General features: G+C 40.2%; 2 protein-coding genes across 6 annotated transcripts; one reads left to right on the forward strand and one right to left on the reverse strand.

Annotated features, from left to right (window-relative positions):
• Positions 1-32: 32 nt before the first annotated feature.
• Positions 33-8,573, reverse strand: tmc8 (transmembrane channel-like 8). Of its 2 annotated transcripts, none has more exons than XM_028567851.1 (16): positions 8,265-8,573; positions 7,169-7,430; positions 5,774-5,922; positions 5,472-5,606; positions 5,319-5,371; positions 5,089-5,228; positions 4,826-4,973; positions 3,851-4,015; positions 3,017-3,168; positions 2,742-2,811; positions 2,531-2,628; positions 2,141-2,327; positions 1,195-1,355; positions 899-1,042; positions 620-698; positions 33-428 (listed from the first exon to the last, which is right to left on the reverse strand). In XM_028567851.1, the coding sequence occupies exons 1-16, from the start codon at positions 8,305-8,307 to the stop codon at positions 309-311; spliced, it is 2,106 nt and encodes a 701-aa protein (XP_028423652.1). In that variant the 5' UTR covers positions 8,308-8,573; the 3' UTR covers positions 33-308. The 2 variants fall into 2 exon arrangements, with proteins under 2 accessions (XP_028423652.1, XP_028423661.1); XM_028567860.1 differs by having other exon boundaries at positions 332-423.
• A 114-nt stretch (positions 8,574-8,687) lies between these two features.
• On the forward strand, positions 8,688-26,926 carry tmc6b (transmembrane channel-like 6b). 4 transcript variants are annotated; one of them, XM_028596240.1, is made up of 23 exons: positions 8,688-8,766; positions 9,581-10,561; positions 12,257-12,382; positions 14,347-14,529; positions 15,359-15,489; positions 15,747-15,914; positions 17,788-17,943; positions 18,045-18,153; positions 18,255-18,339; positions 19,401-19,658; positions 20,591-20,805; positions 20,935-21,079; positions 21,334-21,489; positions 23,093-23,271; positions 23,367-23,457; positions 23,630-23,727; positions 24,043-24,138; positions 24,240-24,315; positions 24,836-24,969; positions 25,316-25,492; positions 25,844-25,922; positions 26,059-26,145; positions 26,267-26,926. In XM_028596240.1, the coding sequence occupies exons 4-23, from the start codon at positions 14,474-14,476 to the stop codon at positions 26,279-26,281; spliced, it is 2,511 nt and encodes an 836-aa protein (XP_028452041.1). In that variant the 5' UTR covers positions 8,688-8,766; positions 9,581-10,561; positions 12,257-12,382; positions 14,347-14,473; the 3' UTR covers positions 26,282-26,926. The 4 variants fall into 4 exon arrangements, with proteins under 4 accessions (XP_028452041.1, XP_028452028.1, XP_028452033.1 ...); XM_028596227.1 differs by lacking the exon at positions 12,257-12,382; XM_028596232.1 differs by lacking the exon at positions 12,257-12,382 and having other exon boundaries at positions 8,697-8,766; positions 10,478-10,561.
• Positions 26,927-27,038: the final 112 nt, after the last annotated feature.

Genomic DNA, 27,038 nt, shown 5'->3' on the forward strand with positions numbered 1-27,038 from the left:
TCAACATTCACACACATTCACATGCTGTGGCCGAGGCTGCCATACAAGGTGCCACCTGCTCAACACTGCTAAACACTCACACACATTTACACTCCGATGGCTATATGACATGGCATACGAATGTTAAAATAAGACCTTTGCAGAAAGAGGCCACAACTGCATTTCTTATCTTTTTTTATTTTCAGCCACCCCGTCCCAGCTGTGGTCGGCCATAACAAGGCTTTATTTTTAAGTGGAAGTCTGTGGATGGCCAGGCCGGACAGTTGGGGACTTTAATCAGTTTGTAGCCATTGAGGGGGTGGGGGTCCTTAGAGTGGTGGAGGGGGGACGTCCTCTTCGATGGCTGCAGAACGGACTCTGTGGGGGTTTCTCTGATGTCTGAGCATTGTGGTATGCTGCTTTACCAGGAAACGCTTATCTGAGCTGCTCTGTGATGGAAAATGCATTCAAATTTATAGACACACATGCACACAGTTACACTAGAAAAGCATAACACGGCAGTAGACCAGGGACTGACTCACTTGCAACAACCAAATCAACTGTGTGTATTTGAATATTTCTTATCTTCTTTCTGTGGCTAATTTGTAAGTATGTAAGTGTTTAATGACATGTGACTTACCATAACCAACATGTCTTTTAGTCTCTCGATGGCCTTCTGATTGGCTCGTCCCCGTGACACATATGAGGTTAAGATTATACTGAGGAAACAGAATCAAGACCAGCCGATTTCAAAACAGCTTGTATCTATTGATGATTATTAGTTTTACACAACGTGTATGCAGCAGATGCTGCTTCTAGTTCTCTTACCCAATGGGTCTTCTATTTTCTTTCAAACAGGAAAAACTCATCACACTGCAAATACAGAGCCAATGTTTGCATACACCTGCTGCATACTTACATCTCAGCTAGTATGAGCGGCAGGGCGAAGGCCTCAGATGCCAAGTAGCGGAGAGTGGTCTGTGCCAGGCTTGGGAGACTGTTCACACACGTTTCTGTAACATTAAACATAGTTTTTCCATTTCCAAATGGACCACAGGGCAACCTGGAAGGGGAAACAGGAGGAACAAATTTGAGAAATGAGCAGCAGAGAAAAGTGCTAAAAAGGCAAATATATTAGCAATTAAACAACTAAAGAAACAAAAAGGGTGGATTGAAAGTATGTTCTATGTAATTCAGCAAATAAGTCAAAATTACCGCATGTTTTGGTCGTTTGTGTCTTTTTGGTGGTAGAGGTTGAAGCCCAGTGTAGTTGCAGCCATGATGAGACCGAGCAGCAACATAAAGTGAAATAAAACGGAGGAGCTGGAGCCTCGAAACATCCTCTGCTCTGCCACACAGCACCACAGGACCGTGAACTGAAGACAGTATTAGAGAGAGAGAGAGAGAGAGAGAGAGAGAGAGAGAGAGAGAGAGAGAGAGAGAGAGAGAGAGATTGACATTGCTGGAAAATGTTCAAAAACAGTTTATGGTCACTAGTGCTTTTTGGTCACAACTCATGTAGCGTACAATAGACCCAATCAAAAATAGAGAGGAAAAAAAAGTACTATGAATTTATTTAACTTACCAAACTATTGTAGGACCGACTCAAATCTGTTTTCTAGAATCTGACAAATATATCGGAGTACATTAGTTAAAGGAATAGTTTGTAATTGCTTTCTTGCCGTGAGTTCAATGAAAAGCCAATCTTCTCATCTATTACTTGGCAAGAAAGCAAATAGGCTTTTTTCCCTGATTTTTCCAAAATCATTCCTTTGTAAATTTGTTAATGTAATTTGTGCAAAAGTCATCATGTTACAAAACAGATAATAACTTCCAGCTGAATGTCAGAGTCTTGGTCTGTTTATCTTTTTGTCATTCACGGTAACCTTCATCTATTGAATATTGCTTTGGTACTTTGAAAATTTTCCCAATGTGTAATTTTAATATGTTTATTCCATTATCTGAACAACTCTGTCAGATTGGTTTTCTTTTATTTATTGAAGAATTATTACTATTTACTTTATTGTTAGATTAAATCTTTTTAGGTCATTGTTCTCAGACATTTTGTGACATCCTTGCCAGTACAGAATGTTGAAAAAAATTAAGACACAGAGACAGTTATGTGTAATAGATGATCCATAACTCTCATGTCCCAGACTACCTTTTGGATGTAGAAGGTGCCCATCAGTATGACAGTTCCTATCAGAGGCAGTAGAGGGCAGTAGTAGACTCCCACCCAGAACACAGTCTGACTGTATACCAGATCCAACACGTAGAAAGGTATCAGGAAGCGCTGTTTCCCCAACAACCGGGACAGCAATGATGAGGGGTACCATTCCTGCAGCAGCCTGTCAGACAGAGGAAAGATAATTTTGCACAGAAAGCTTTTGAACCTTGACTATAGTATAACTGAGTTTCAGTCTGTTCATGGATTAGCCAAACAGTTTGGGGAATCTACTCAAGAGAGACATCAAACGCAGTGATCTTTCCATTCAAACGACAACGATGACTAAGAAAGAAAGAGACAGTTTAGCTCAAACAACAAACCCACTTCCTGGGGTAGTTCAAGAGAAAGGCGCTGCAGAAATTGGCGAGGAAGTTGAAGATACACAACTTGTACATCTCTCTACCAAACATGTTCTCCCCGCACTGTAAAGAAACAGACAAATAAAAAGGGGGTTAAGGTCACACCTGAAAATATCTACCTGACATCACATATCAGTCTGTAGGACCTTGAAATATAAATCTCACTCTCAACTCACTTGCTGATGTCCTGTTTTTAAGGAGAAAAATAAGTAGATTCCCAGTGAGGCCAGCTTCAAGAAGATGCTCCTGAAGAAAAGACAGGGTTAACCAATGCAGGTGTGTGTGTGTGTGTGTTTTCTTATCAGGGGTTTAAACTGAGCACTTTTGATATCTCTTCATGCAGTGAGGAAAAACAGTCATTTATGTGTGTGTGTGTGTGTGTGTGTGTGTGTGTGTGTGTGTGTGTGTGTGTGTGTGTGTTATCCTGGGTTTATCTGTCTGTGCACTTTACCTCACAAGGGTGGCATTGACCTGCATTGTGAAAGAGTAGTCTTCAAAAGATGAGATCTTGCGGAAAATGTGAGGGAGGACCAGGTTGACCAAGGTGATGGTGATGGGAGGGAGGTACTCCAGGACCAAACTGACCAACCAGTAGTGCTTACTCTAAGAAACACAGTCAGGGGTGTATGATGTGAAAATCCAGGACATACTGTACCAAAACCAAATATTCAGTTTTATCTAGATGGTAACCCTAGAATCTAGGGTTACCATTTAGACAAAACTGATATATAAGAACTATGCCTGTTTTCAAAATTCATACATGTTAGTCCTATGGTCTAAGACAGTCTAAAAATAATAGTAAACATTTGCTTCCAAACAATTGCTTCCAAATCCAAAAACTGGAGTGCTAAAACTCAAATGTGTGATGTCATCAAGTATAAAGTGTGGAACTGCTCCATAGACAATGAATAAGGAAAGATAGATGACACTGAGAGCACCCAGGGAATGGTCTGAGTATATGGGAACCTTTTCTGTTTCAGGACTGAGAACACTACAATAGAATTAAGCTCATTTGGGCATAAAACAAAGCACACATCAGTCTCCCATTCTTTGTCTATGGAGCAGCTCCAGACTTTATACTTGAATACATCAAAACACAAGTTTAAGACTTACATCTCTGGTTTCTGGCTTTGAGAGAGCTCATGTTCACAAATATTGATAAAGCCTTTCTTGGCCATGGAAATAACATACGCAAATTCTCAATTTAGGTGTTTTTCCCATTAACCGTTCGAGGTCAATGTCTAACCTCAACCATCTCGCGAGATATTCAGCATCAAAGTCTCACCTTGTCATCTGATTTTTTTGTGGAAATGTAGATTAGGGCGAAGGCTCCAACCAGCAGAGACAAAACGAGCAGGTTGAGGACAGACCTGAGCAGGAAGAGACGCACCCTCTGTCCAAGTGTCCTCTGAGCGTCACGCAAGGAGAAACTCTGCTCCTCCAGGAACAGCTGAGGATGAACAGAAAGAAATGCATGAAAACCTCTGGACCATCTATATATCAGAGATTTATCTCAATCACAACATTAGAACTGCAGTACATACACACACATAAACAAATCACACAGTATAGCTAGATTATATATATTGTATACACCGCTCATTAAGCCAGGTATTTTAATGTGAAAGAAAGTAAAAAAAATCATAAAGCTGAAAAGACCATCAGAAAAAAATGAAAAAGTATGGGGGTCGGGGGAGGAGTATAAGCTTTTCTCTTAAGGCAGGAGCACAGAGTAAATGATTACTGGGACGAGCGCCATATTGATATCTCTTTACGGTGAGTTTTGCATATCTATATTTCATTATATTTCACTGGTTCTACAAAGAGGTTAGAAACACAAGCACATTTCCAACCACTGACTTCTAAAATTGAAACCAGGCATCACTAAATTTCCTCGTCTGCCTCAAGCAATGTTGCCTCTTGTGGTCTTTTTTCAAAAATGAGGTACTTTTCACTGACATTTACCACCTTCTGTCTGCATAGTCATGCATACAGTAAATGTACTGTATGTGAGTGTATGTGTGTCCAATATGCAAAATCCCTGGGCTGAGTCAAGAGATCTCAACTCCAATGAACGCCTACAGCACGGGAGAGTTTGGATTGACCTGTTAGACCAAACATTATATGGGAAACAGCCAAAGTGGGCAATACGTTTGACAGATTCACTGTCTACTCTCAAAATGTACCAGCATTTGCTTAGTGACCGCGGTAAATTAGACGAGTGCTATCATGCATGCAGGTTATATGTGTTCATCCACACCTTGAGATCGTTTCTGATGAAGCTGTGTTTGAGAGTAGCAGCAGCAGGGTCCTGGATGGTGAAGTCCCAACCACAAAAGATCTTGTAGCTCACGTTCATACTGTAACGCTTCCCGAGCATCCAGGTGTGCTTGTAGCCAACCGTTGTTCTATCAGAGAAGTTTACAGATTTAATACAGATGTTTTCTTTAAGATGTAAGGGTTAAGGAAAATGGCTATTGAAACTTTTGGCTCATTTGCAATTGCAATTATATCCTAACTGACCGACGGACCACCAGAATGAGACTGAGGAAGAAGATGGTGAGAATTCCAGCGAGGTACAGCAGAGGTGTGTTCAAGCATGGCAAATCCAGGGAGCCACGGGTATAGAAACCAAAAAAGACAGGAGAACGATCCAGGTAGCCCTGTAGAAAGGAGAAGTTAGGTTATATGAAACGCTTATAGAAAACATACAGCACACACACACACACACACACAAGCAAAGAAACCCTTACCGTTCCCAGGAAGAAATCCAAAAAGGAGTCACTGCCTCCAAACTTCAAAGGTTCTGTAAAACCACAGAGAACAACACAACAGTGTTTTTTTGCAGAAGGAGTCTACACTGAGATGTGGTTATTTACCGTAATCTGTAACTAAAGCTGACTCACCACTGCTGTTGCTCCTGCCATAAAATGTTGTAGGCCCCAGGATGAAACCGCAGATAAGAGCACAGTGAAGTATGTTCATGTAAACCAGATATCTAAGGAAAACAAAGTAAGCCTTCACGCCAACTCCAAACCTGCCTGGAACAAATTAGTGAGGGTTAGGATTTTAATTGTGCAACAACATGTGTTTGGCTGAAATCATCATCATCATCATCATCATCATCATCATCATCATCGTCATGGTAAAACAATATACTGGATACCAACACGTGGCAAAAGAAGTCCTTATAATGTACGTTTCTTACCTTCGATGGTGTGGAGAGAGCGCTGCCATGGCAACAGGCCTGATAGAGTTCCTCCCATCTGCGCCCAACCCCTCTTCCAGTTGATGCTCTGGCTCCGCCTCCAGGACTCCCAAAAACCAATACTGCTGATTTGCATCTTCCTCCTGTCCCTAATTTGCCACGTAAATATGATATTTCATGAATGCCTTTTAGGCTTAACATGTTTAAAAAAAAAAACCTGACCCTAAGCATTAAAACCATTAACCATCTCCATCCAACCATTAAAACAATATTTAAGCATCTATCTTTATCTCCTCCCTTTAATTTTGAAGGCAAACAAACACTTCCTAGACTATTTCTATTAATTTATATACTATTTATATTTCAACATATAGGATTTAAAGGGACACTGATTTTACACACTGGGTTACAAACTGGAGGTGTGGAGGTGTGAAATGTGTGTGTGTTTGTCAGGGGGGGGGGGGGGGGGTGCAATTTTAAGATACAGTTTTTTTGGAGTTTGGAGCCTTACGAGGAATTAAAAGCCAGGAAATTCCAGCCTCTGATGTGTGATTTTGACCATTCTTTCCTTTGCTTTTCTTTTAAATCTTTCTTTTGCAAGGCTCCAGCTTTATGAAAGTGCAATACTAAATCAGCGGATCACCCCTTTAACTCAACTGCTTGAGGCAGAATATCACCAGGGATGCCATTTTTTGTTTTGTTTATTTATTTATTTATTTTTTGGGGCTTTTCCGCCTTTAATGGACAGGACAGGTGAGAAAGGGGAGAGAGAGAGGGGGAAGACATGCAGGAAATCGTCACAGGTCGGAGTCAAACCCTGGACCTCTGCGTCGAGGCACAAACCTCTAAATATGCAGTATGTGCGCCTGCTCTACCCACTGAGCCAACCCGGCCACTGTTTTGTTTATTTTTGTCTATTTCAACAAGACTCTCTTCTAAGGGTTTTCTCAGGCAGTGGTTCCCCCTCCACTCAAGATGAATCTAAAGGGTCCGGAGATGATTAACAAGATAGGAAAGCAGAAGAAACATATTTATGCCATACAAAAAAATAATTAATAATGATAATGATAATTTCACATCTTCAGCCCTCTAAAAAGTATTCAAATGCCACTATCTGAGAAATGCACATTATTTTCTGGTTGAACTGGCCAAAACTAATAGACATATGCAAGTAAATGTGTTGTTGTAAGTAGACAAAGCTTTATTTTATGGGTTTGAAACTAAAAAAAGGTTTTAAAAAACTGACATAAAATATGGTAGTAGGTCAATCATTTTAACTACAGGATGCGATATAGTGTACTACTAGAGTAGGCTTGGACCTTTTCCAGTAGAACATCAAAATAAGATTAGAATGAGAAAAAGCAGATTTGAGGAGTGTGTGATAGGCTCTCCCACCTGGCGTCTCTCTTCCCCTGAATACACATGACCATGTTCTTGAGCGGCTGTGTAGATGCCTTGACTTTGGGTCCTCTGGACAGTTGGCCATGGCTGATCCTCTCCCCCATTTCTGGGCCACCCTGGTAGGCCTCGGAGGCTTCCCAACAACACTGTCTGTCCTGCTCGGGCCGGATGGCCTGGATGCTGGGCAGCTGATCAAATATCTCTGTCTGATAGTACTCACAGGAGTCCGACGACACAGTGGAACGATTGCTCTCATCTGTGGTGACAATGACACGTGAATGTAGACTACAGTGAATGTTGTTTTACTTAGCTCAGTTTTTGTTTACAGGGGGTGTGTAGGGTAACAATTATTTTCATGATTAATCTGCAGATTGTCTCCTTCATTAATCAATCAATTGTTTTGTCTTTGAAAAGTGAGAAAGTAGTAAAAAAAGGCCCAAGGTTACATCCTCAAATGTCTTGTTTTGTCTGACTCACTGCGCAAAACCCAAACGTATTCAGTTTACAAGGATTTCAAAGAGAGAGCGTCAGATTTTAAAAATTTGAACCAGCAAATATTTGGCATTTATGCCTGAAAGAAATTATTCAAGAAATAATTTATTTACCAAAATAATTGCTAATTTATTTTCTCTTGATTTACTATTTGATTGACTAATCATTTCAGCTGGTGAATTTTGTATTTGTTTGCTTTATAATTACACTACACATCTGGATTGAGAACCATATGCATATCCGTTTGCTTGCTTTCCTGGATTTTCTCTTCTCTGGCCTCTATATGCAATGTCAGTATTGTCTTATAAGCCGATGCTGGTTGGCTACAGCTGAATCTTGCAAGTGTATAATACCTTAACGTGCTATAGAGATGCCTGAGCCAAAATAAATTACTAAAATGAAACCCTTCATAAAACATTTTTGTATGAATTAGACCTGAGTAGTGCTAACCTGTTGACATTTAGCACTGGTGCTTCAAAGCATTCAAAACATACATTTTTAGTACAGACAAAGTGAAGAAGCAAGATGTCGTCTCCCTCTCACACCCACACATATACACTTCAAATGCAAGGGAACATTTGTATTATTTTTCTGTTACCTGACAGAAGTCTCATGAAGTTGACATTGTTGTGCTCCTCCATTTTATTTCTCCCTGCACTTCCTCTTTAATAGGAAATGTTCAAACACCAATCTTGTCTCTTCATATAAAACACAAGTTGACAAATATCTCCACCAAAGCTGCAACTTAAAGTTCTAAAAAAAAAGTTACTTCCGCAATCTGCATCAGAATATCCTGCTTTGCACCCCACATCAATGCTCCACTGAAGTGAGGACCCCTAAGTGGCTGATATGGAGTTAGTTTGGTTCCTCAAGTCCTGTTGGTGTGGCTCACTTTCGTGCTGGTGGAGCAGAAGTCTAATTTGTCCACATATGAACTGACTGTGACTGAATTTGACAGCTCACAGGAAATCACATGACATGACAGGATGCAGAAACAGGTGTTGCATTGGTGGCTGAATCACAAATCTTATTACAACATAAGAACTACCCACATATACACACTGGACTGAAAATAAGTGAGAAAATGTTGAAGGTTGATGGTAAGTTTGATTTCATTTTCTACTGTTTAAGCACTATCGAATGATTTATAATTCAGGCTGATCTGTTTTCAGATGACTGTCCGTTAAATATATGATAGTATTTGCAACTATTATCAAGTATCAGTTAAAGGTGTGCAAAGCAATGTCACAGCCAAAAGTCAATGTCCCTTTAAACTAAGTCAAATAATCAGGTATGTAATCATCATCTGCCTTTTTCATTGGATCGATGTAAACTATCATGTGTTTGACATAGACTTTTATAAAAGTAATTGTGTGCAGATCCCACCTTCTGGCAGGTGCAGGACAAGAAGACCTAGCAGGGTCGAAACGTTGCCTTTGTATTAAATATGGGAGCTTAAAGCAGCGTTGCGGACATATTTTTTTCCCTTGACATAGACTTGACATGATTCACTGGGTAGTGTTTCATCATTTTGAAAATGTTTAAATCTAATGCATGAGATGATGAAGCAGAAAGGCTCTTTCCACCCACTTGCTACACCACAAAGACGTTTGAGGCTTCCAGTCAGTACCATTTACAAAGAAACATGATCTTGGGTGTCATTTCTTGAGAGCTTTTTTCAACATGCTTAGTTTCAATTGTACAGAGACTTTCAGCTCTGGGTTGTTCACTTTCTGTGTTTGGCTAAGACGTATTGTTTCTTAAGCTGTCATCACCCAGAACATACTGTATGGACACATCAGATTTTACTTCAAATTTAAAAAAGAATGTCCCTTTGTAAGTAAAACATGAATGTGAACATGTAAATAACAGATGAGTTGTGTATGGTCATAGACCTTCTTTTTTTTTTTACAGGGACAGCACTGGTGTAACTAATTAGCCTACAATAACGATGGCTCTACTCCAGTGACCCAAAAACAGTGTTACAGTGTGCCATCATACACAATACCAGGACCCTGAAAGTAAAGCAGCCGAATGGAATTCAGCCATCATTCATTTTATCATTTACAAAGTGTGCTTGTCCTACTTTGACACGTCAACATGCTTGCTTATGTTAACCCATTTAGTTGTGGCATTTTACTTGATAGTGAATTCAAATGAATTTGGTCAGGTCACTTTGCAAACAATCTCACACAGGTTACACAGTGGTTTAGAAATAGCCTATGTGTGGTCAGATATGTGCCTGTGAGTCAAGAGGAAGTACCAGGACACTTTGTAGCCATACAGTAGTAGTAGTAGTTGTGAAGTTACAACTAGAACTGTTTGTTCAACATCTATTTTATTTATTTTCATCAGGTGTCTTATGCCATGGAAGTTTTTTTATTTTTATATTAGGCTACGTTTCATTGTAGACCATAGACTAAAAAGGTAGGGCCGACTTACCATGTGTAGGTCATGTAACAATTTATATGTCAATTCATTAAAACTGACGGTCTCTGATAAGTTATGGCTTGACTGTGGTTGGCATTGTTTGAGTAATGTTAGACAAACACCGGTAGAGGGATTGAGAGCCTGAATAGGACTGAACCAAGAGTGGCGAGTCTGCTGGGGTCAAATTTACGTTACCTCGTTATGAGTAGATTATGCCGGTGAATATGTTCAGTTAATCGATGTATTGAAAAGCAAGAACATTTTAACCCAATAACTGTAAAATGTCATACGCGACTGAAAGTTTAACTCTCGGTTTTTACGGTTTCGTGTTAAAAAAGTAGAAACCCAACTTCCCTCAGAGTAAATGGTTTCCCCTCGCAGTGCTGGTGCGCGTGGAGAAACTACTTTGACTGACACTGGCGAGCACACAGACTCAACGGCCCAGTTCGTCAAGTTACTGAACGGGTGAGTGAACAACTTTCTTTGTCCAAGTTTTAGCTAACACTGGATTTATAAAACCATGGATTTGTTGTCACCTCTGAGGTAGGTTAAATATTGCCAACTTTATGAAACTCATTGACAGGTTGACAAGCTCGCTGTCTGCATGTTGTCGTTACTAACGACAATAGACAACAACACTAGCTAGAGAAGTCATTGTTTTTAAAGAAACAACAGACTACTTTGTCCTGTGGCGTTTTGAGATGTGAACTTGTTCAGCAAAAAGGCCTGCAGAAGTAACCAATTACAGATTCACAATCTCGGTGGACTTTGGGTGAATGAGCTTTTGTCGTCTATTCAACAACAGGCTAGTTTGATGTGAACTCTTTTTCTTGTGCTTTATTGTTTCAGACACTTGAGGAATGAGTGTCCAGTGTCTGTCATGTAGCCAACATTGAACCTATCTATAATTCTGTTTTCTTTTTTATGAATGAAGGCGGAGAGACATGCAGTATTATGGGACTCAGAGTGCAATAACAGTGTTATTGTGTATGTGCATGTCTGACTGTTACCCAGCTAACAATTTTTGGTTCCCAGAACGTTTGGTTGCGGGAACGTTCCCTGAAGGTTAGTTTTTGGTTGCCATGGAAAGTTTTCCTGGCGTTTAGGGAACGTTAGTTTTGGTTACATCCATATATTATGTCAATGGTTACATCAACCGTTCCCCTAACGTTCCCCTAACGTTGTAACCAACGTTATGGAACGTTCCCCTAACGTTATTTTTTACATTCCCCTAACCTTTAAAAAACTTTAACAATCATGGTACCAAAAAATAAATATATATTTATATAAGAATCAGAATCAGTTTTATTGGCCATATAGACACATACTGTACAATAGAGACAACATACATATAGGCACATTAACACAATATATTGTATAGCCTAAATGTAGAGTGCAAAGTAATAGGGCAAATCTAGTGTGCAAGATGCATATTGGAATGATAAAGCAGTTCAGGAGAACTATAGATACTGCAGAGTCAAGGTAATTGCGTGCACATTTTTTCCATTGTCTGCCTTCATCTCCCCTGTTAGTAGCCTGTTACTATTCTCTGCCTTCTCTTGTGTTTCCCTTTTTAATATTTGCCGAATTCCTCCATAAACGTTTTTATAACTTTTACTTAGTTTGTACTAAAACCCCTAATTGCAGGTCTGCTTCTTTTACTCATCTCCATTTTCTCTCTGTAAGCCCACTTTCCTGAGGCAAATCTTAATTAGGGCACTGAAATACAAGTATATCTGCAGCCATGTTTACTGTAGCTTACTGTGGAGTAGACTGACCCCTCGATTGTTTTTACCAGCACTCTGGGAACTGATTTCCATGAGGTTGTTGAAAGCTGTCTGAGTGGACAGAGTGCACTCCCTTCCCTTCACTTTATCTCCAATGCCTCACCCTCACATCTGCTTAGAACTGCCCTTTGTTTTCTGTTATACCCACTGGAAAATGTCTACCAATGTATGTGATGTTAGCTAGTGTTTTCATTTTTTGTTTAGAGATGCGCTTCCATCCTTGTGTCAAGATGCTACTGGTCCACTTTTGTGTGTTTCATACTACTTATTTCCTTTTTTGAAGGGACAATGTCCTCTAATTAACTTGGAAATCAACTTATACTCACGTTGAACCCATATTTGTTCTGTGTTAACCCCTACTTTGTTTTCCCAGATTATTTTATTTGGTAATAGTCCAGCTGAACTCTGAGCCCCTATCATGCTGGGTTGAGTGTTTGTCCCACCCCGCAATATCCTGCCCTGGCTGACTGTACAGTCTCAGTGCACTTCTTTAATAATGGTAATCATATACAGACATTAAAATAAGTAACAGAGATTCACTACAATGCTAATATTTACACTTTTATATATACATATACACACTTATTGTGGCAATACAACCTTTTCTGATTCTGATTTAAATAAACACACAATGTTAGAGAAGGACCAGCAACACAGCGATGCATAACGCCATTGTTTTGTTTCTGTGCTGTGCCAGTGAGACAGAATTTAAATTACACGAAAAGGGATCAACTACAAAAGCGTAACATGATCCTGGAATCTTCAGGTAATGAAAAAAGTATGTTTGAGAGAAAAGGAAAAAAAGCCATATGTGTGTGTATGTATATATATAGAGAGAGAGAGATATATATATATATATATATATATATATATGAGAGAGAGATATATATATATATACAGTATATATATATATATATATATATATATATATATATATATATATATATATATATATATATATATATATATATATATATATATATATATATATATATATATATATATATATATAGAGAGAGAGAGAGAGAGAGAGAGAGAGAGAGAGAGAGAGAGAGAGAGAGAGAGAGAGAGAGAGAGAGAGAGAGAGAGAGAGAGAGAGATGCACCCTGTTTGATACATGCAGCTGATATCATATTTCCTAGAGCCAGAACCAGAAAGACCTCCACCCAGAGCAAAAGTCCGGTTCTCATACTCATACTTTTGTGCGTGTGTAATGATTGAAATATGCAAACATTGTATGTTGTAGATCGTTAATCTTAAAGTCTTTGCAGCGAGTATAAGTGCAAAGTGTAAGCTATTAGTGTAGGAGACTCACTGGGAACAGACCTTGTGGTTAGGCAATATTTGAGTTTAAGGGTAATTTTTGCTTTTGTTCTGACTTAACCTGAATGAGACAAACTCTTGAATGCCTCTCATGTTTGTGTGCAGTTTGAGGTTTTCTTAAATGGTGAGCTTAGCCTAGTGTATCTTAATTACTCGATGTCTGTGGGATCAAGTAGCAGCTCTCTTTATAGTTATGCAGGGGAAATACTCCACTGTACTACAGAGTATTAAAACCTCAGCAAAACCTAAGGGATCTTTTCTCAGGAGGCACATCAATATTATGAACTACTGCTTCTCCTGTGAGTCCATGTAAACAGGAAGTGGGTGTAACGTTTCATGTAACTTAAAATAGTTGTTACATTCACCTTTGAACTGAAATTAGTAGTTGGCCCAGAAAGTTGCTACCCAGTCCCATAGACATCCAGTAACTGAAATAAACGTGACTAAGCTCCTTCTTTCAAACAAAGCTGCTGTTCCGCACAGCATTTTTCTCATTGATTTGCATCATTGCAGACAATGGCCTTTTAAATCCAAAGATATTAAAGAGAGCCACCACAGTACAAACAGGACATGGCCTCTCTGGGTCTTTGATGAATGTTTATATGCAGTTGTACATAACTGAGGACAGATTTTTGTACTGAAGTGAGGGCCTTTTAAATGTACACAAACACAGAGGAACCAGCCTGCTTCCTCCAAACCTCCCATATGACGTACTCTGACTGTGAACACTGACAATGCATCATTTTGTCTCCAGCCATGAATATTCATTACACTGGTGACACTGTGGCATCTGACTGACCACAGTCCGTGTCACAAGCAGTGCCACAATGGAGCTCTCAGGAGTCTGGACAAAATTACCTAATCTCTCAACTCCATGATTCATTGTTACTTCACACTGACCGTAAATGCCGCTGAATGTTGACAGCACGCAAAAATAGATGCATAATAATTTAAACAGAGCAATTTTTGAAGTGTTTTTTTCATGTGGCCTGGAAGTGACATAGTTCAGTTGTCATGCACACACTCAAGGTTTTTTTTTGAACTTACTGTGCAGTTAAAAATGTGCGCAGGACAAGCTGTAACATGACAAGACCAATAATTCACTCACTTCCCATCGACCCGCCTCCCCTTCTCTTTCAGGTAGACGAATAAACACCATGGTGGGAGTGGAGTGCAGGTCTGAGCAGGCAAGGGTGTGATCCCTCTGCAGTTGGTCGACAAAGAGAGCGACAACCGGACAGATCGAGACTGCCAAAGGAGAAGAAGAATGGCTCAGAATGTTAACTTTGACCTGAACCACCCTCTCATAGAAGCTGGACTGGAGTGAGTGTTCAAGTAGTCCTCCCTATCTCTTAACATTCCTTCTGTTTTCTTTTTTGTTTTCTGTTTTCTGTGTTTGGTTTGCTGTTTCAAGCTGTCAGCTTACCTAGCGCTATTTAACATGAAGGCCGTGAGGGTGGTAGGAAAATAAGGAACCGAGATGACAGGAATAGCTTTGCTTTTTTATGTCTTGTTGAACTCTCAATTTCGAAGGCAGATCAAATGCAGTGTCCCAGGGCTTTCATTTGGGTTTTGTGTGTGTCTGTGTCTGTTGTGTGTGTGTCTGTGTCCGTGTGTGTGTTTGTGTCTGTTGTGTGTGTGTCTGTGTGTGTGTATGTGTCTGTCTGTGTCTGTCTGTCTGTGAAAGTAAATGTTTGCACTGGAAAACAGTACAGGCCTGATTGGCTTCTGTCTGGCCCTCTTCTTGTGCTATCTGTGTAAAAGTACTAAGTCAATGGGAACTGGACTTGCTGTATTTTCTTCAGTTTTTTTCCCTCTTGCTTTGCTGGACAATCAGTCCAGTTGGCTTTGACAGTACTTCTAGATAGCGCAGGAAGAGGATCACACAGAAAGCAAGCTGGGCTGTACTGCCCACCAATGAATGAAAATGACTTCACAGACTCTTCCTCAGTCCCCCCCCCCATGAGAATACTGATGACTGAGTCAGATGGTTATTGTGTTTTATCTGTAGTGCGGTCAGTGGCCTACAGTATTCAGAGCACTCTGGATCTGTATCAAAGTGTGCCTTTGAATCTAACCTGTATTTCTGAGCCTGTATCGCCCTCTTTTCTGTCTTTGTATCTGTACTTATGTTCATGTGTCTCTCTGTCAGGAGCCCAGTAGATGAGGAAGGGGTTCATGACTCATTCAGCCAGCTGATAGCAGAGCAGAGTCAGAATGAAGGACTGTCCGACGCCTTCGAGCTGCAGCAGCTGCAGAGACAACTGGACGAGGAGGATCGAGGTACTCTTGTGTTTGAGAGCGAAAAGATGCATGTCTGCATGTGTAGGCCTGAATTTGTACAAGAGCTAGGTATTATGTGACTATAACAATGATATCGTAATATAAAATCTAGATGTCTTGGTTTTGGTTATATTGATATTGTAATACGGCTTAAATGTCATTTTCTGGTCTTGAAAGCTACAAAAATAATTAATTTTGTCTGTCTTTCCCAGCAGTAGCAATATTTTTCATATGTATTCTTTCTTCGAATTCCACAGACAATGTTGCCTTCCTGTCCAGCCCTGGACATGACTTTAGGGAAAGGAGGCCGATGCGAAGGGACGTGGAATGGCAGGATAATGAAGGACAGGCAGACCCTCTCATAGGTGAACGTTGGTCCTCGGCAACCATGAAGGTCCTGTCCTCCATGCCCAGTCGCACAATCGGTGAGTCCTGCAGAAGGCCAGTGAAAATAATGATGCAGAGGAGACACTGCAGACAGTATAGAGGGAGATTTGTGGGAGATCTGTGGACTGCTGCTGTGTGCTGCTGTTTTGCCATCTCGATCATCTAGATGGGATTCACTGGCTATTGTGGCAGTCACTCTCTCATGGAGGTCATTCAGTGGCCGCTCTTTGGCTAGGTAGCACCGATGAGAACTATAATTGAGCAGCCAATAAATAATTCAGAGGGGTGCAGAAATGATTATGCAGCGGTGTTGTTGTTTTTTATAATATGTGTAAGGGATTTGTTTGCATGTTTTGTTTTTAAATCATTTAGAAATGTAGTCCCACTGAGAAAATGGGAGTACAAACTGTTTATGGCATTACAGTCCAAAAGGATAAAAAGTTGCTGTTAGACAAACACAAAATACTAATAATCTTTGGGTAACATATTTCTTTCAGCTAACCGCTTGACTCGGTGACACAGCCTAATGTGATAGGCTACAGAAGAGGTGCTGTTTTTTAACTGTAATATTTTAACATCACTAAAAGACCTCAAGCTCCTCTGAGGGTTGAGACAACTTGTACCACCCTTGGTTTGTTGTAACCAATTCGAAGCCCAGTAAAGAATGTTAAGTTGCTGAGAACAAGGAGGCTCATCATAGTTCCTGAAAAATTTACATTTGGGCGTCATACAGGAAACACTGTATGTACATGGATATTTGCTCTTGTTGAAAGTGCCTTACAGTACAATACTAAACCAACAAAGCATGGGTTGGTTAGTATGGAACCTGAACATTTAATGCTGCACAATGCTACAGCATAAAAGATAAAAACAGACTGTTTCTGTTGAGCAGACTTTCATGGGGAAGCAGTCATCTTCCTGTCAGCAACTGTGGCAGGTCAGGTGCCTCAGCTTGTTGAAGATGACTCGATAGCTGTTGTCTAATTTCCGTAGCTGTGCCACTTCCACATGATAAATTTGCTGGTTTAAACATTGCAGTGGGAGATAACAGTTTATCTTTCAGTACTTCCTATTTGCCAACAGCCATATAATCATTCAAATGTACATGTTATACTGTCTTTTAAAATCAATTGTGCTGTTGGGCATCTTCCATTGATTCTTATACACGATACAGTGGATTATATTATCCCTGTTGTTTTTTTTATGGGTATTTCAAACATGTACTCTATGTTCCTGAAGTTTGGTGAAATGTCAAGCCTTGTGCCAAAGAACAATTAATTTGGGCTTGGGACAACACTGTTGCTTAGGGGTTAAAACACTGTCCATGAAACGCAACATTCCTGAGTGCAGCCTGGGACCTTTATTGTATAAGATGGTTATTTCATTCAAAACTTTATTTTTTATTTGTATTTATTTATTTGATTGGGACAATGCATGTTAATGAACAAACATGGAATACATGCATGTAAACATGCCGGATTGTAGCCAAGGGCTAATTTCCCTCCGTAGTCCCACGGGCTAAGATCACACAGGTATTGCATAACAAAATTTACATCTACAGTAAGTACATTGTTTATCAATAAATTAACAAAAGCCCTATATACAGTATTCACATAAGACTTAGAAATTCATTCAACTTCAAATATCTATACACACATTACAAAATAAAAAAAATTCAGAAAAAAGTACAACATACCCACTAATGTGTGCAACTTTGGTTTGCCCATAGCCATTTTTTCAACTGAGCTTTCAACTATGGAACTATGTAAATAGAGATAGAGATGACCAATCCTGAAGCCACTGTCTTGATGTAACAAAAAGTTGTGGAATTCAGTGTTGACGGATCACCTTTGAGGTAGTAAATGCTGCTCATCCCCATCTCTGAACAGTCTGATCCTCTTTCTCTGTCAGGTCGCAGCAGGGGAGCCATCATCTCTCAGTACTACAACAAGACCATGCAGCTTCGGAGACGCAGGCAGAGCAGACCCGCCATCCGGGACTTCTCTCGCTCTGCCAGACCGAGCATACGAGGCTATGGCTTCGAGGTCGACAGTACCGACGCAGAGGGTGAGAAGAATGACTTGCACTGATAAGACACTAGAATTAAAAACTCATCTGCGCTTGACAAGTTTATAATGTAAACAATGCTGCCCCTGTGTGTGTTACAGTGAGTAAGAGGGATCGTTTGGTGAACAACCTACAGAACCTGTCCGTGAGTGACAGAGTCAGGATGCTCAGAGGGATGCCTCTCAGTGTGGCTGAGAAGAGTGAACTCCGGTAGATGTGGTGCTGGTTCTTATTATTCCTATCTAGATTATTGTCTTTTTTTTTTTTTTATGTATCAGTCTGACTTTCTCTCTGTGTCTCTCTGTCTTCAGGAGTTCAGCTTTAGAAAAGGAAAAAAACACACTTTCTGGCAGACAGATCCCATGTTGCAGTCAACTCAAATATTACATCATCATTGTAAGTCACTTACACCACCACTTCCTGTATTTTTCTTTTACCTCTGACAGCGTATCTAAATACTGTACCCGTTTTTATTTCCAGTTGCTCCTTTGTAAATCATTCTCCCCTCAAGGTCCATTTAGTAGGTCATCTGTAGCTTTTTGATTGTATCATACGATCTTCATCACAGCAGATGGAGTTTGCCCAGGTGTCACTGAATTTTAGATGTTTATATGCTAACACTTTACTTGAAGGTATCTACATAAGAGTGACTTGACACTGTCATGAACACATGAACCCTAACCCTAACTTGTCATGACAAAAAAACCGAATGACACTTAATGACAGAAGCGTTATGTCATAAACATGTATGACTTGTTTATAATGTTTATGACACGTTCATGACAGTGTCATGTCACTCTTTCGTTTATATTTCCATTTTTCAAAGCACTTTAAAGACTTCTCGTCCACGTTGGTATAAGATAAGTTCTCACTAATAGACTTGCAAAGTCTGCAGTTTTGCTGTACTATTCACACTACCTGACTGACCGCTGACAGGGTCTCACACGCTACTAGATCTTTCATCAGTGCGCGGTCATGGAAGGCTTGTATCATGTGGGCGCGCTGACAGTTTTGTTGTCATTATTTAGAAGTGGGCAGCAGAAACTACACACCATAGCTTTAATGAAAAAGAAAAAAGTAAAGTAATATAACAAACTCTTAAAAAGATAGCACAAGACATTTTTTTCTCTCTGGGGCTGTAAATGATTGTCAGTATTTCCTGTAGGGGTTATCAAGGCAGTGTAATCACTCTGTTGCCCAAGCATTTATGGCTTTGATGGTGTGTGTCACAGACTTCAGACTCTAAATGACAAACCCATGCGCATGTGTACACTTTGCCTGAAATTGTACTGCTACATTGTGAGTCATTTCCAGTAGAGCATGGATACGTTTCTGTGTCAGTATTTCTTTTTTTCTTAAATAATAATACAAAATACAATATGTAAATAAGTGATTTGTTGATTTAGAGATTACAATGATTTTCTCTCCCCCTGTTGTCCCACACTTTCACCTCCCAGGGTGCAAGACATTGTTGGTACAGCTGGCTGAACTTCCTGCACTTCCTCCACCTGTGGCAAGTGGCGCTCAAGACAGTGAGCGGTCGTTTCGGCACTGGTGTCCTCTCATACTTCCTGTTCCTTAAGACCCTACTCTTCTTTAACGTCTTCCTGTTCCTGGTGACGGGTGCGTTCATGGTGCTGCCTCAGGCAGTGCACCCTCCAGTGCTGCCTGTGGGGCGAAGCTCCTTCTCTGGACTGGAGCTCCTCACTGGAGCGGTAAGCTCTGTGCTTGTTACAACTTGAAACTTTTGAAACTTAACTTGAAACTTAACTTGAAACTTAACTTGAAACTTAACTTGAAACTTAACTTGAAACTTAACTTGAAACTTAACTTGAAACTTAACTTGAAACTTAACTTGAAACTTAACTTGAAACCTCCAGGTCACAAACACTGAGAATGAACTCTTCTGTGAAGTAGGAGACATCTTGTGTCCAACAGTTAAACTTTTGAAATAAATATTTGCATACCGGTATTTATGTTTTAATGAGGTAGGAGTAGAACTAGTAAAGCAACATGGTTTAACATTGGATTATATTGCAATTTGGCTGCCCTACAGTTTCACATTGCAATTCAACTCTACGCCACTGTTGTAAATATGCACAGCTGTACACTTGCATTTGTTATGATTACATTACTTATGATCAAAATGTAGTGAGTCGACAACTTTGCTATCACAGCCACTCTCTCCTTTTCTCTTCTTAGCTTCTCTTCGATCTCTTCTTCTCTTCCCTGATGTCTGTAGAGGCTGCTGAACTCCTTCTCCCAGCGGTCCAAAACCAGAAAACATTTTCTCCATAAAATATGATCCAGTTTCACCAAATTACTGTTAGTTGCATAAAGCATTACAGCACTTTTCCCAGGAGATCGTACCCACGCTCATCAAAGTTACATAGTGCGAGAAGAGGCGTTTGGGGGGCGCATTTGTTAGTGTAGTATTAAAAATGATTTTTAAGCTGTTATTGTAAGCTAAAATAGTTACATAATGTTGCTTTAAACATGTCTAAGGGGGCATTTTTAAGTTTAAAAGTATGCAATCCAAGTAAATAATCATATTCCCTTTGTAGGTTTTGACCCAAACAAAGAAGTTACTTATGAAGCAAATAAGTTTTTGCATAAATCACTATTTCTCTATCTCCTTTTGTCTCAGGGCTATTTCTCAGACACAGTGATGTACTATGGATACTACTGTAACTACACACTGCGTAAGAGCTGCAGGGATGATGGTGGAGTGCACAATGTCTCTTTGTCCAATGGAACCAGGCTGGACTGTGTGTCGAAGCACCTCTCTTATAACATGCCGCTGGCATACTTTTTTACCATAGGAGTGGCTTTCTTCATCACATGTATCATTCTTGTTTACAGGTATGGTGTTTTTTTGTTTTGTTTTTAAAGAAGAGAGAAATGCACATTTAAACACAAACAGGACTGACATAACTGGTTTGAAATGTAATAATATTCCATGAATCATGTTAATGTTCAATTTCCCAACAGCATGTCAAAGTCGTTTGGTCAGAGCTTCCGAATCGATAAATCTCACAGTATTTTGGCCATGAAGGTCCTCTGCTCCTGGGACTTTAAGGTCATCAAGAAAAGTTCTGTCAAACTCATGTCTGAGAATATCAGCACCCAGCTCAAGGTACACACACACACACACACACACACACACACACACACACACACACACACACACACACACACACACACACACACACACACAAACACACATCCACGTCTCCTATCCACTCTCAAGTAATTGCTAGACAGGAATGCCATGATCTGATACATTCTTTCCCTTCTTTAGCCCTCTGTGTTCTCATAATATTCCTCCTCTGTCCCTCTCTCTCTTTCTCTCTCTCTCGCTTTCTCTCTGTCCTGCCTCTCCCTCACCAGGAGCTGCTAGCAGAGGTGAATCAAAAGCAAGTCAAGAACACAACGTGCCAGAAACTGTGGAGACTGATTGTTCATGGCCTGGCATGGACTATCTGCATAGCGAGCACCACAGCCTGTGTGCTTGCTATATACTACTTCTCTGGTTACATGCACAAGGTGAGGAGGGGTGGTTTCAGGGTCCAAAGTCAACATCTCCTAAGGATCCAAATGTATTTTGGTAAATACCTCAGGCTGTATGTTGTTGCCCTTTGTTACGCAGTCTTTGGTTTTTATGTTTCGTAAAGCAGCCATTCATACATACAGTATGTCGCTGCTGGCCGCCATACTTTCTGTCAGACAGGTCCAAGCAAATCAATGCTACTGGGGGGGGGGGACGGACGGACGCACTCTTTTCTTGCTTTTGCATTAAATTGCTGTGAGCTGGCAAAACATAACGTAATCTCAGAGATTATTCCTTCATGGCGCTGTGCAATGTGAGAAAATCTCAGAGTTTTCATCAGACTCACCCTGGGTAGGGTTAATTAAGTCTACTGCCAACTTACAACACTAATAACCTTACCGTCGCCAAAATACCCCCGCAAATCAAATCCATACTTCACCGTTAAACGTCAAGCCACTAAACCTGTATGGAAATTAGCACCTCTGCTGAAGTGTTAAATTTGTTAACGATCATACAACACGAGACAACATCCTCTCTCTCTCTCTCTCTCTCTCTCTCTCTCTCTCTCTGCGTGCGCGCACACACACACACACACACACACACACACACACACACACACACACACACACACACACACACACACACACACAGTCCACACAGGTGGTTGATTAACACAGATATGTGCTGATTAGCTCTCATAACGGGCCGGGTGGGTAGCACACTGCCATGAATCCATGAGGCTAATGTCTGATTACTTCACATTGTGATATTTTGTGATTACATTCTGAATCTGCCCCGTTCTCTGTCAGGTAAATATAGTAGTACAATGTCTTCCTCTGATGTAGACGTAGCCTACACTGTAAGTCAGTAGTAGGCTTTACAGTGGAGTTGCATATTCTGTAATAATTTTGATGTACAATTTGGTTTTGTGGAATTGTACAAGCAGCAATACCACAGGCCAAGTAATCGGCCGTTCCAAACAGGCACATTTTCAATGGGCACTGCACTAGTATATATCAATGCATGGTTGTTTTATACAAAACACTACCATCTAAACGGCTCTTGCTGTTTCTACCCTGTAGAGTTTCTGGTGGCTCTTATGGTGGTATCAAATAAAGACACGTGCTGGCTCACAGCAGTGCTGCTAATTGCTAAAAGGAGTAGAGTAACACAAATCTGTTAAAAATATATACAGTTAAGAAGTCATTTCTGACAGCTGGAAGATGACATTACAACCAGCAGTAACATTATAGAGCACATCGTCATAATAATAATTTATACTTAATTAGCTAATTAATTGCTAATTAAGTATAAATTATATATATATATAGAGAGGGGCCCAAATTACATGCACTAATGGAGAGATGTCAGAGTGAGGGGGCTGCCCTTGGAAAGCAGTTGTGTGTTTGGTGCCTTGCTCAAGAGCATCTTGACAGTGCCTAGGAGGTGAACTGGCACCTCTCCAGCTACCAGTCGACCACCATACTTTGGTCCATATGGGGACTTGAACCAGCAACTCTCTGGTTCCTAACCCAACTCCCTACCTACTGACTGAGCTACTGCCACCCCGTCTAGCTCCTTGTTCTCTCTCCCCAACAGAACCTCCAGCAAAATTATCTTAGTGCCGACAAGAACCCCTTGTTGACTGAGGCCAGCCTGCTGGCTCTCCCCGTGGTGGTGTCCTTCATCAACCTGCTGCTGCCAGGCCTATTCAACCTTGCAGCCTGGATGGAGGACTATGAGTCACCTTCCGTACGCACATATGTCTCCATCTGCAGGTAGTAGTGAGCAGATGAACAGCACGTTGCGAGTTCACAGATGTCAGAGTTTAAGAGAGTGCAGAACTGATGGTTTTTGCTGTCTGCGTTTTTAGAAACTTGATGCTGAAAGTAAGCGTTCTTGGACTCCTGTGCTACCACTGGCTCGGTCGGGTGGCTGCTGACCCTGAAATTATTGGACTGAAGGTAACATAAATGATGAGACATCATTTTCACCTTCATACTACCAGAGCAGACACCTTTTTAATGTCTCAGCTGTGTTGAGGAATATTAATAATCTTGATCATTAAGTTTATGTTGCTCAGTGCTATTTGTTTAATGGCTGACTGTTCTTTTTTCTCAAAACTACTCTCTCAAGTGCTGGGAGAGTTTTGTTGGCCAGGAGCTTTATCGTTTCCTACTTATGGACTTCATCTTCACTCTGCTGGACACCTTGTTCGGAGAATTTCTTTGGAGGTTGGTCATTCATTAAAAAAAAAAAAAAAAAAAAAAAAGTGTTATGTATTTCTTTCTCTTTAGTTGTTTAAAGTAATAGGAAAATGTACCACCAGATAAAAGTCATATTTGCTTTTTTATAGCAGAGCTTACATTGAGTTTCTAAACGTGAGGCTATAAACTGACTTTATTTATTTATTTATTAGTTTATTTAAAAGGGACAATGCACATCAATTGACATTTTTAGTTTACACTCAAAATGTAAATGTGCCAGAGTTAGCAAAAAAGCTAACATCTGTAGTCCCTTGTCCCCCCTTCTTCTGCTGTTCTCTACAGGTTGTTTTCTGAGAAGGCGCTGAAGAGGAGGAGGAAACCAGTGTTTGATATCGCCAGGAACGTCCTTGAACTTATCTATGGACAGACGTTGGCCTGGTACTAAACTCGCTGTTAAGATGTACACACAGTTATGTTCAGTAAAGTCAAATAGTTTCTGGGTAATGGCAATAAACTTTGTGTTTGTTTTTTCTTCTCAGGTTGGGTGTTCTCTTCACCCCTCTCCTGCCTGCAGTGCAGATTCTCAAGCTCTTGCTGCTCTTCTACATTAAAAAGGTACTTGCATGGAAACATTTAAGTTAAAATGCTTAAAATTAAAGCTTAAACTGAAATAATAAAATGTTTGGACAGTTAACTTTTAACAAATAATCTTTTAGTTTCCACTTGTTTTTTTGGTTTTTTATATACATGTTATGGTTGAATTTATCCTCTGTAGTTGTGTGTGTGTGCCTTCAGAAACTCCCAGCCTATTTGACGGCTTCAATTCTTTTGTCCCTTTTTGACCCTGGATCTGTTCTGTAGCCATACAGTATGTGTGGTATACACTGTGTAATAGGTGTTTCCTAGTCAAATAGTGTCATATCTTTTAATGTGACAGTTGTTAAAGCTCTGATGTCATCTCTGCTAAATGTGTGCTTATTTTGACTTTCTATCTTGAGCATGAAAGTTAATCTGAGACCTTGACACCAGTAGTTTGACAAGAAAATCTTAAACTCAGTGGACCCCTAGTTTCGTGAGATTTGTGATGTTGGAGGTGGTGACCTTTGACCCCGGCCTATGTTTTCTCTCCTAACAGAGCAGCGTAATGATGAACTGTCAGGCCCCCAGGAAGCCATACAGAGTCAGCCAGATGACCACCGTCTTCATCACTCTCCTCTGCTTCCCCTCCTTCCTCGGTGCCTCTGTTTGTGTCACAATCACCATGTGGAGGTATGCACACAAAACAAGTTGGTGCTGTTAAAAAAATGAAAAATCTTTTTGTTGATGTTTAAAAAAACAAGTTACCTTACATGAAATCAGTTTGACAAGCGTTAACTGGTAATATAATGTCAAGCAGAGGTACTGTTGCTATAGATACCTGTAGTTAAATATACTTTGTACATTGATTTAGATCATGGGTTAAACTATTTAAGAGAGCTATCTCTGAGCTGTCCTGTTATTAGATTTATCGGGACACTTGCCACCCATGTTCACCTCAGAGAAAAAGGTCAAATAAAAAAGGAGTCCCGTGTGACACATATCGATGTCAGTCTCAACATTTGTCTTCTGTCCTCAGCATCACGCCCTCCTCATCGTGCGGTCCGTTCCGAGAGCTCAAAACAATGTTCCAGGCGGGGAAACGGTGGGTGGAAGAACTGGAAAAAGATAATCCCAACCTGTCCGTGCTGGCCAGGGCTCACTCCTACCTGGTGGAAAACCCTTTCTTCCTGTTTGTGGGAGCAGGCATCTTCTTGTGAGTGTACACACACACACACACACACACACACACACACACACACACACACACACACACACACACACACACACACACACACACACGATTGGAATCTAATATTGACCTGCACGAGTTACAACCAGCTGTTGTGAAAGCAGACCTGCAGCTAGCAGCGGTATTAGCTCTCAGCTACTGGAAGCTGCAGCAGGTTGGTCCAGCATTAAGGTCAGATCAGAGAGTCAGCGTGTGCTGTTATCTGTCATTAGGCAAGCAGCAGTACACTATCATACTGCATTATTAATGAGATCAGTGTTGTCTAGTCACGTGCTGGTTGTACTTATCTGATGCCCTCTGTCGTTTCTCCATCAGGATTGTCATCTACTTCCACAGTCAGGTGGTGGACGGTCAAAGGAAGATCATTAGCTTACTTCAGGAGCAGATTGAAAATGTAAGACATCACCTAAATACTGTATATACAGCTCTGTGTAATTATGAAGATAACTATAAAACAAACTGAAATGTTTGTTTTTTAAGTTAAAAGAGTGTTTTCCTGATATTTTTTGCTTATTGACGAATCTGCTCAGGAGGGGGAGGATAAGAAGTTTCTGATCACTCGCCTCCAGTCTATCCACGAGAAAAAACGAACCCCCGCTCGAAGACTCACAAGTCGGGTCAGTCTGTGCTGCTCTGGTGATTCGCAACAACTGTTTTTGTCTAAAGCTAAAACAATCTCCTAACCTGGCCTCCTCTTTCCTCCCGTGTGTTTTTTTTTATTTATTTTTTTTCCTTTAGGATTCCAGTTGTTGAGATCCCAACCTCCAGTCGACAAGCCTCCTCAATTCTCTGAGCACTGAGGTTTGGAGAAATCTTAAACCAGCGTGGATATAACTGGACCAATAACAGGGAAGGACAACTGTATATATGACCAAATTCTACCATGTATTGTGCATTTTAATTTTGGAGCATTAGTAGAGAGTCAAAACAAACCAAGTGGAAATATCAGGTGAAACAAAGCTGTCTGCTTTATACAGTGCTGTTTATAGATTAAAATCCCTGAACTGGAACTTTAGAAAGTTCAGTGTTACAGACGGACAGTATAACCGGAAAAATCTTGAAGCTGATGTTAATCGGTTTCCACGGATTTTAGTCATCTCTCATAAAAGCACTTTCATATCAACTGTGAACAAATAGATTTTACTATTTCTGGTGCAAAAAACTGTATGTACTGCAGTGTTTTTGTTTTTTTAATGATTTTAATTATTTTTTTTTAAATAATTTGATCAGTATGTATGTATGTTGTGCAGTAGGTAAACTTTGGATGTTGTCGGTGTGAGTATGATAATACTGGAAATTACTTTTTTGTTTTTCCATTTTGTTTTCTGAGTCACTCTTTTGGGGCTTTAACTGCCACTGTATTGTCATACTGTAGCAATTAAATTATGTTTTATCATATCTGCATGTATTTGTATTTATTAGTGCTTATATAAGGTGTGGGCACTACAGCACAAGAAGATAAATATTGCAATCTCAACAGCCTGAAAAATAATATGGATATAATTTGTAC

This window comes from Perca flavescens, chromosome 2 (genome assembly GCF_004354835.1).
Source record: "Perca flavescens isolate YP-PL-M2 chromosome 2, PFLA_1.0, whole genome shotgun sequence".
Taxonomy (NCBI): domain Eukaryota; kingdom Metazoa; phylum Chordata; class Actinopteri; order Perciformes; family Percidae; genus Perca; species Perca flavescens.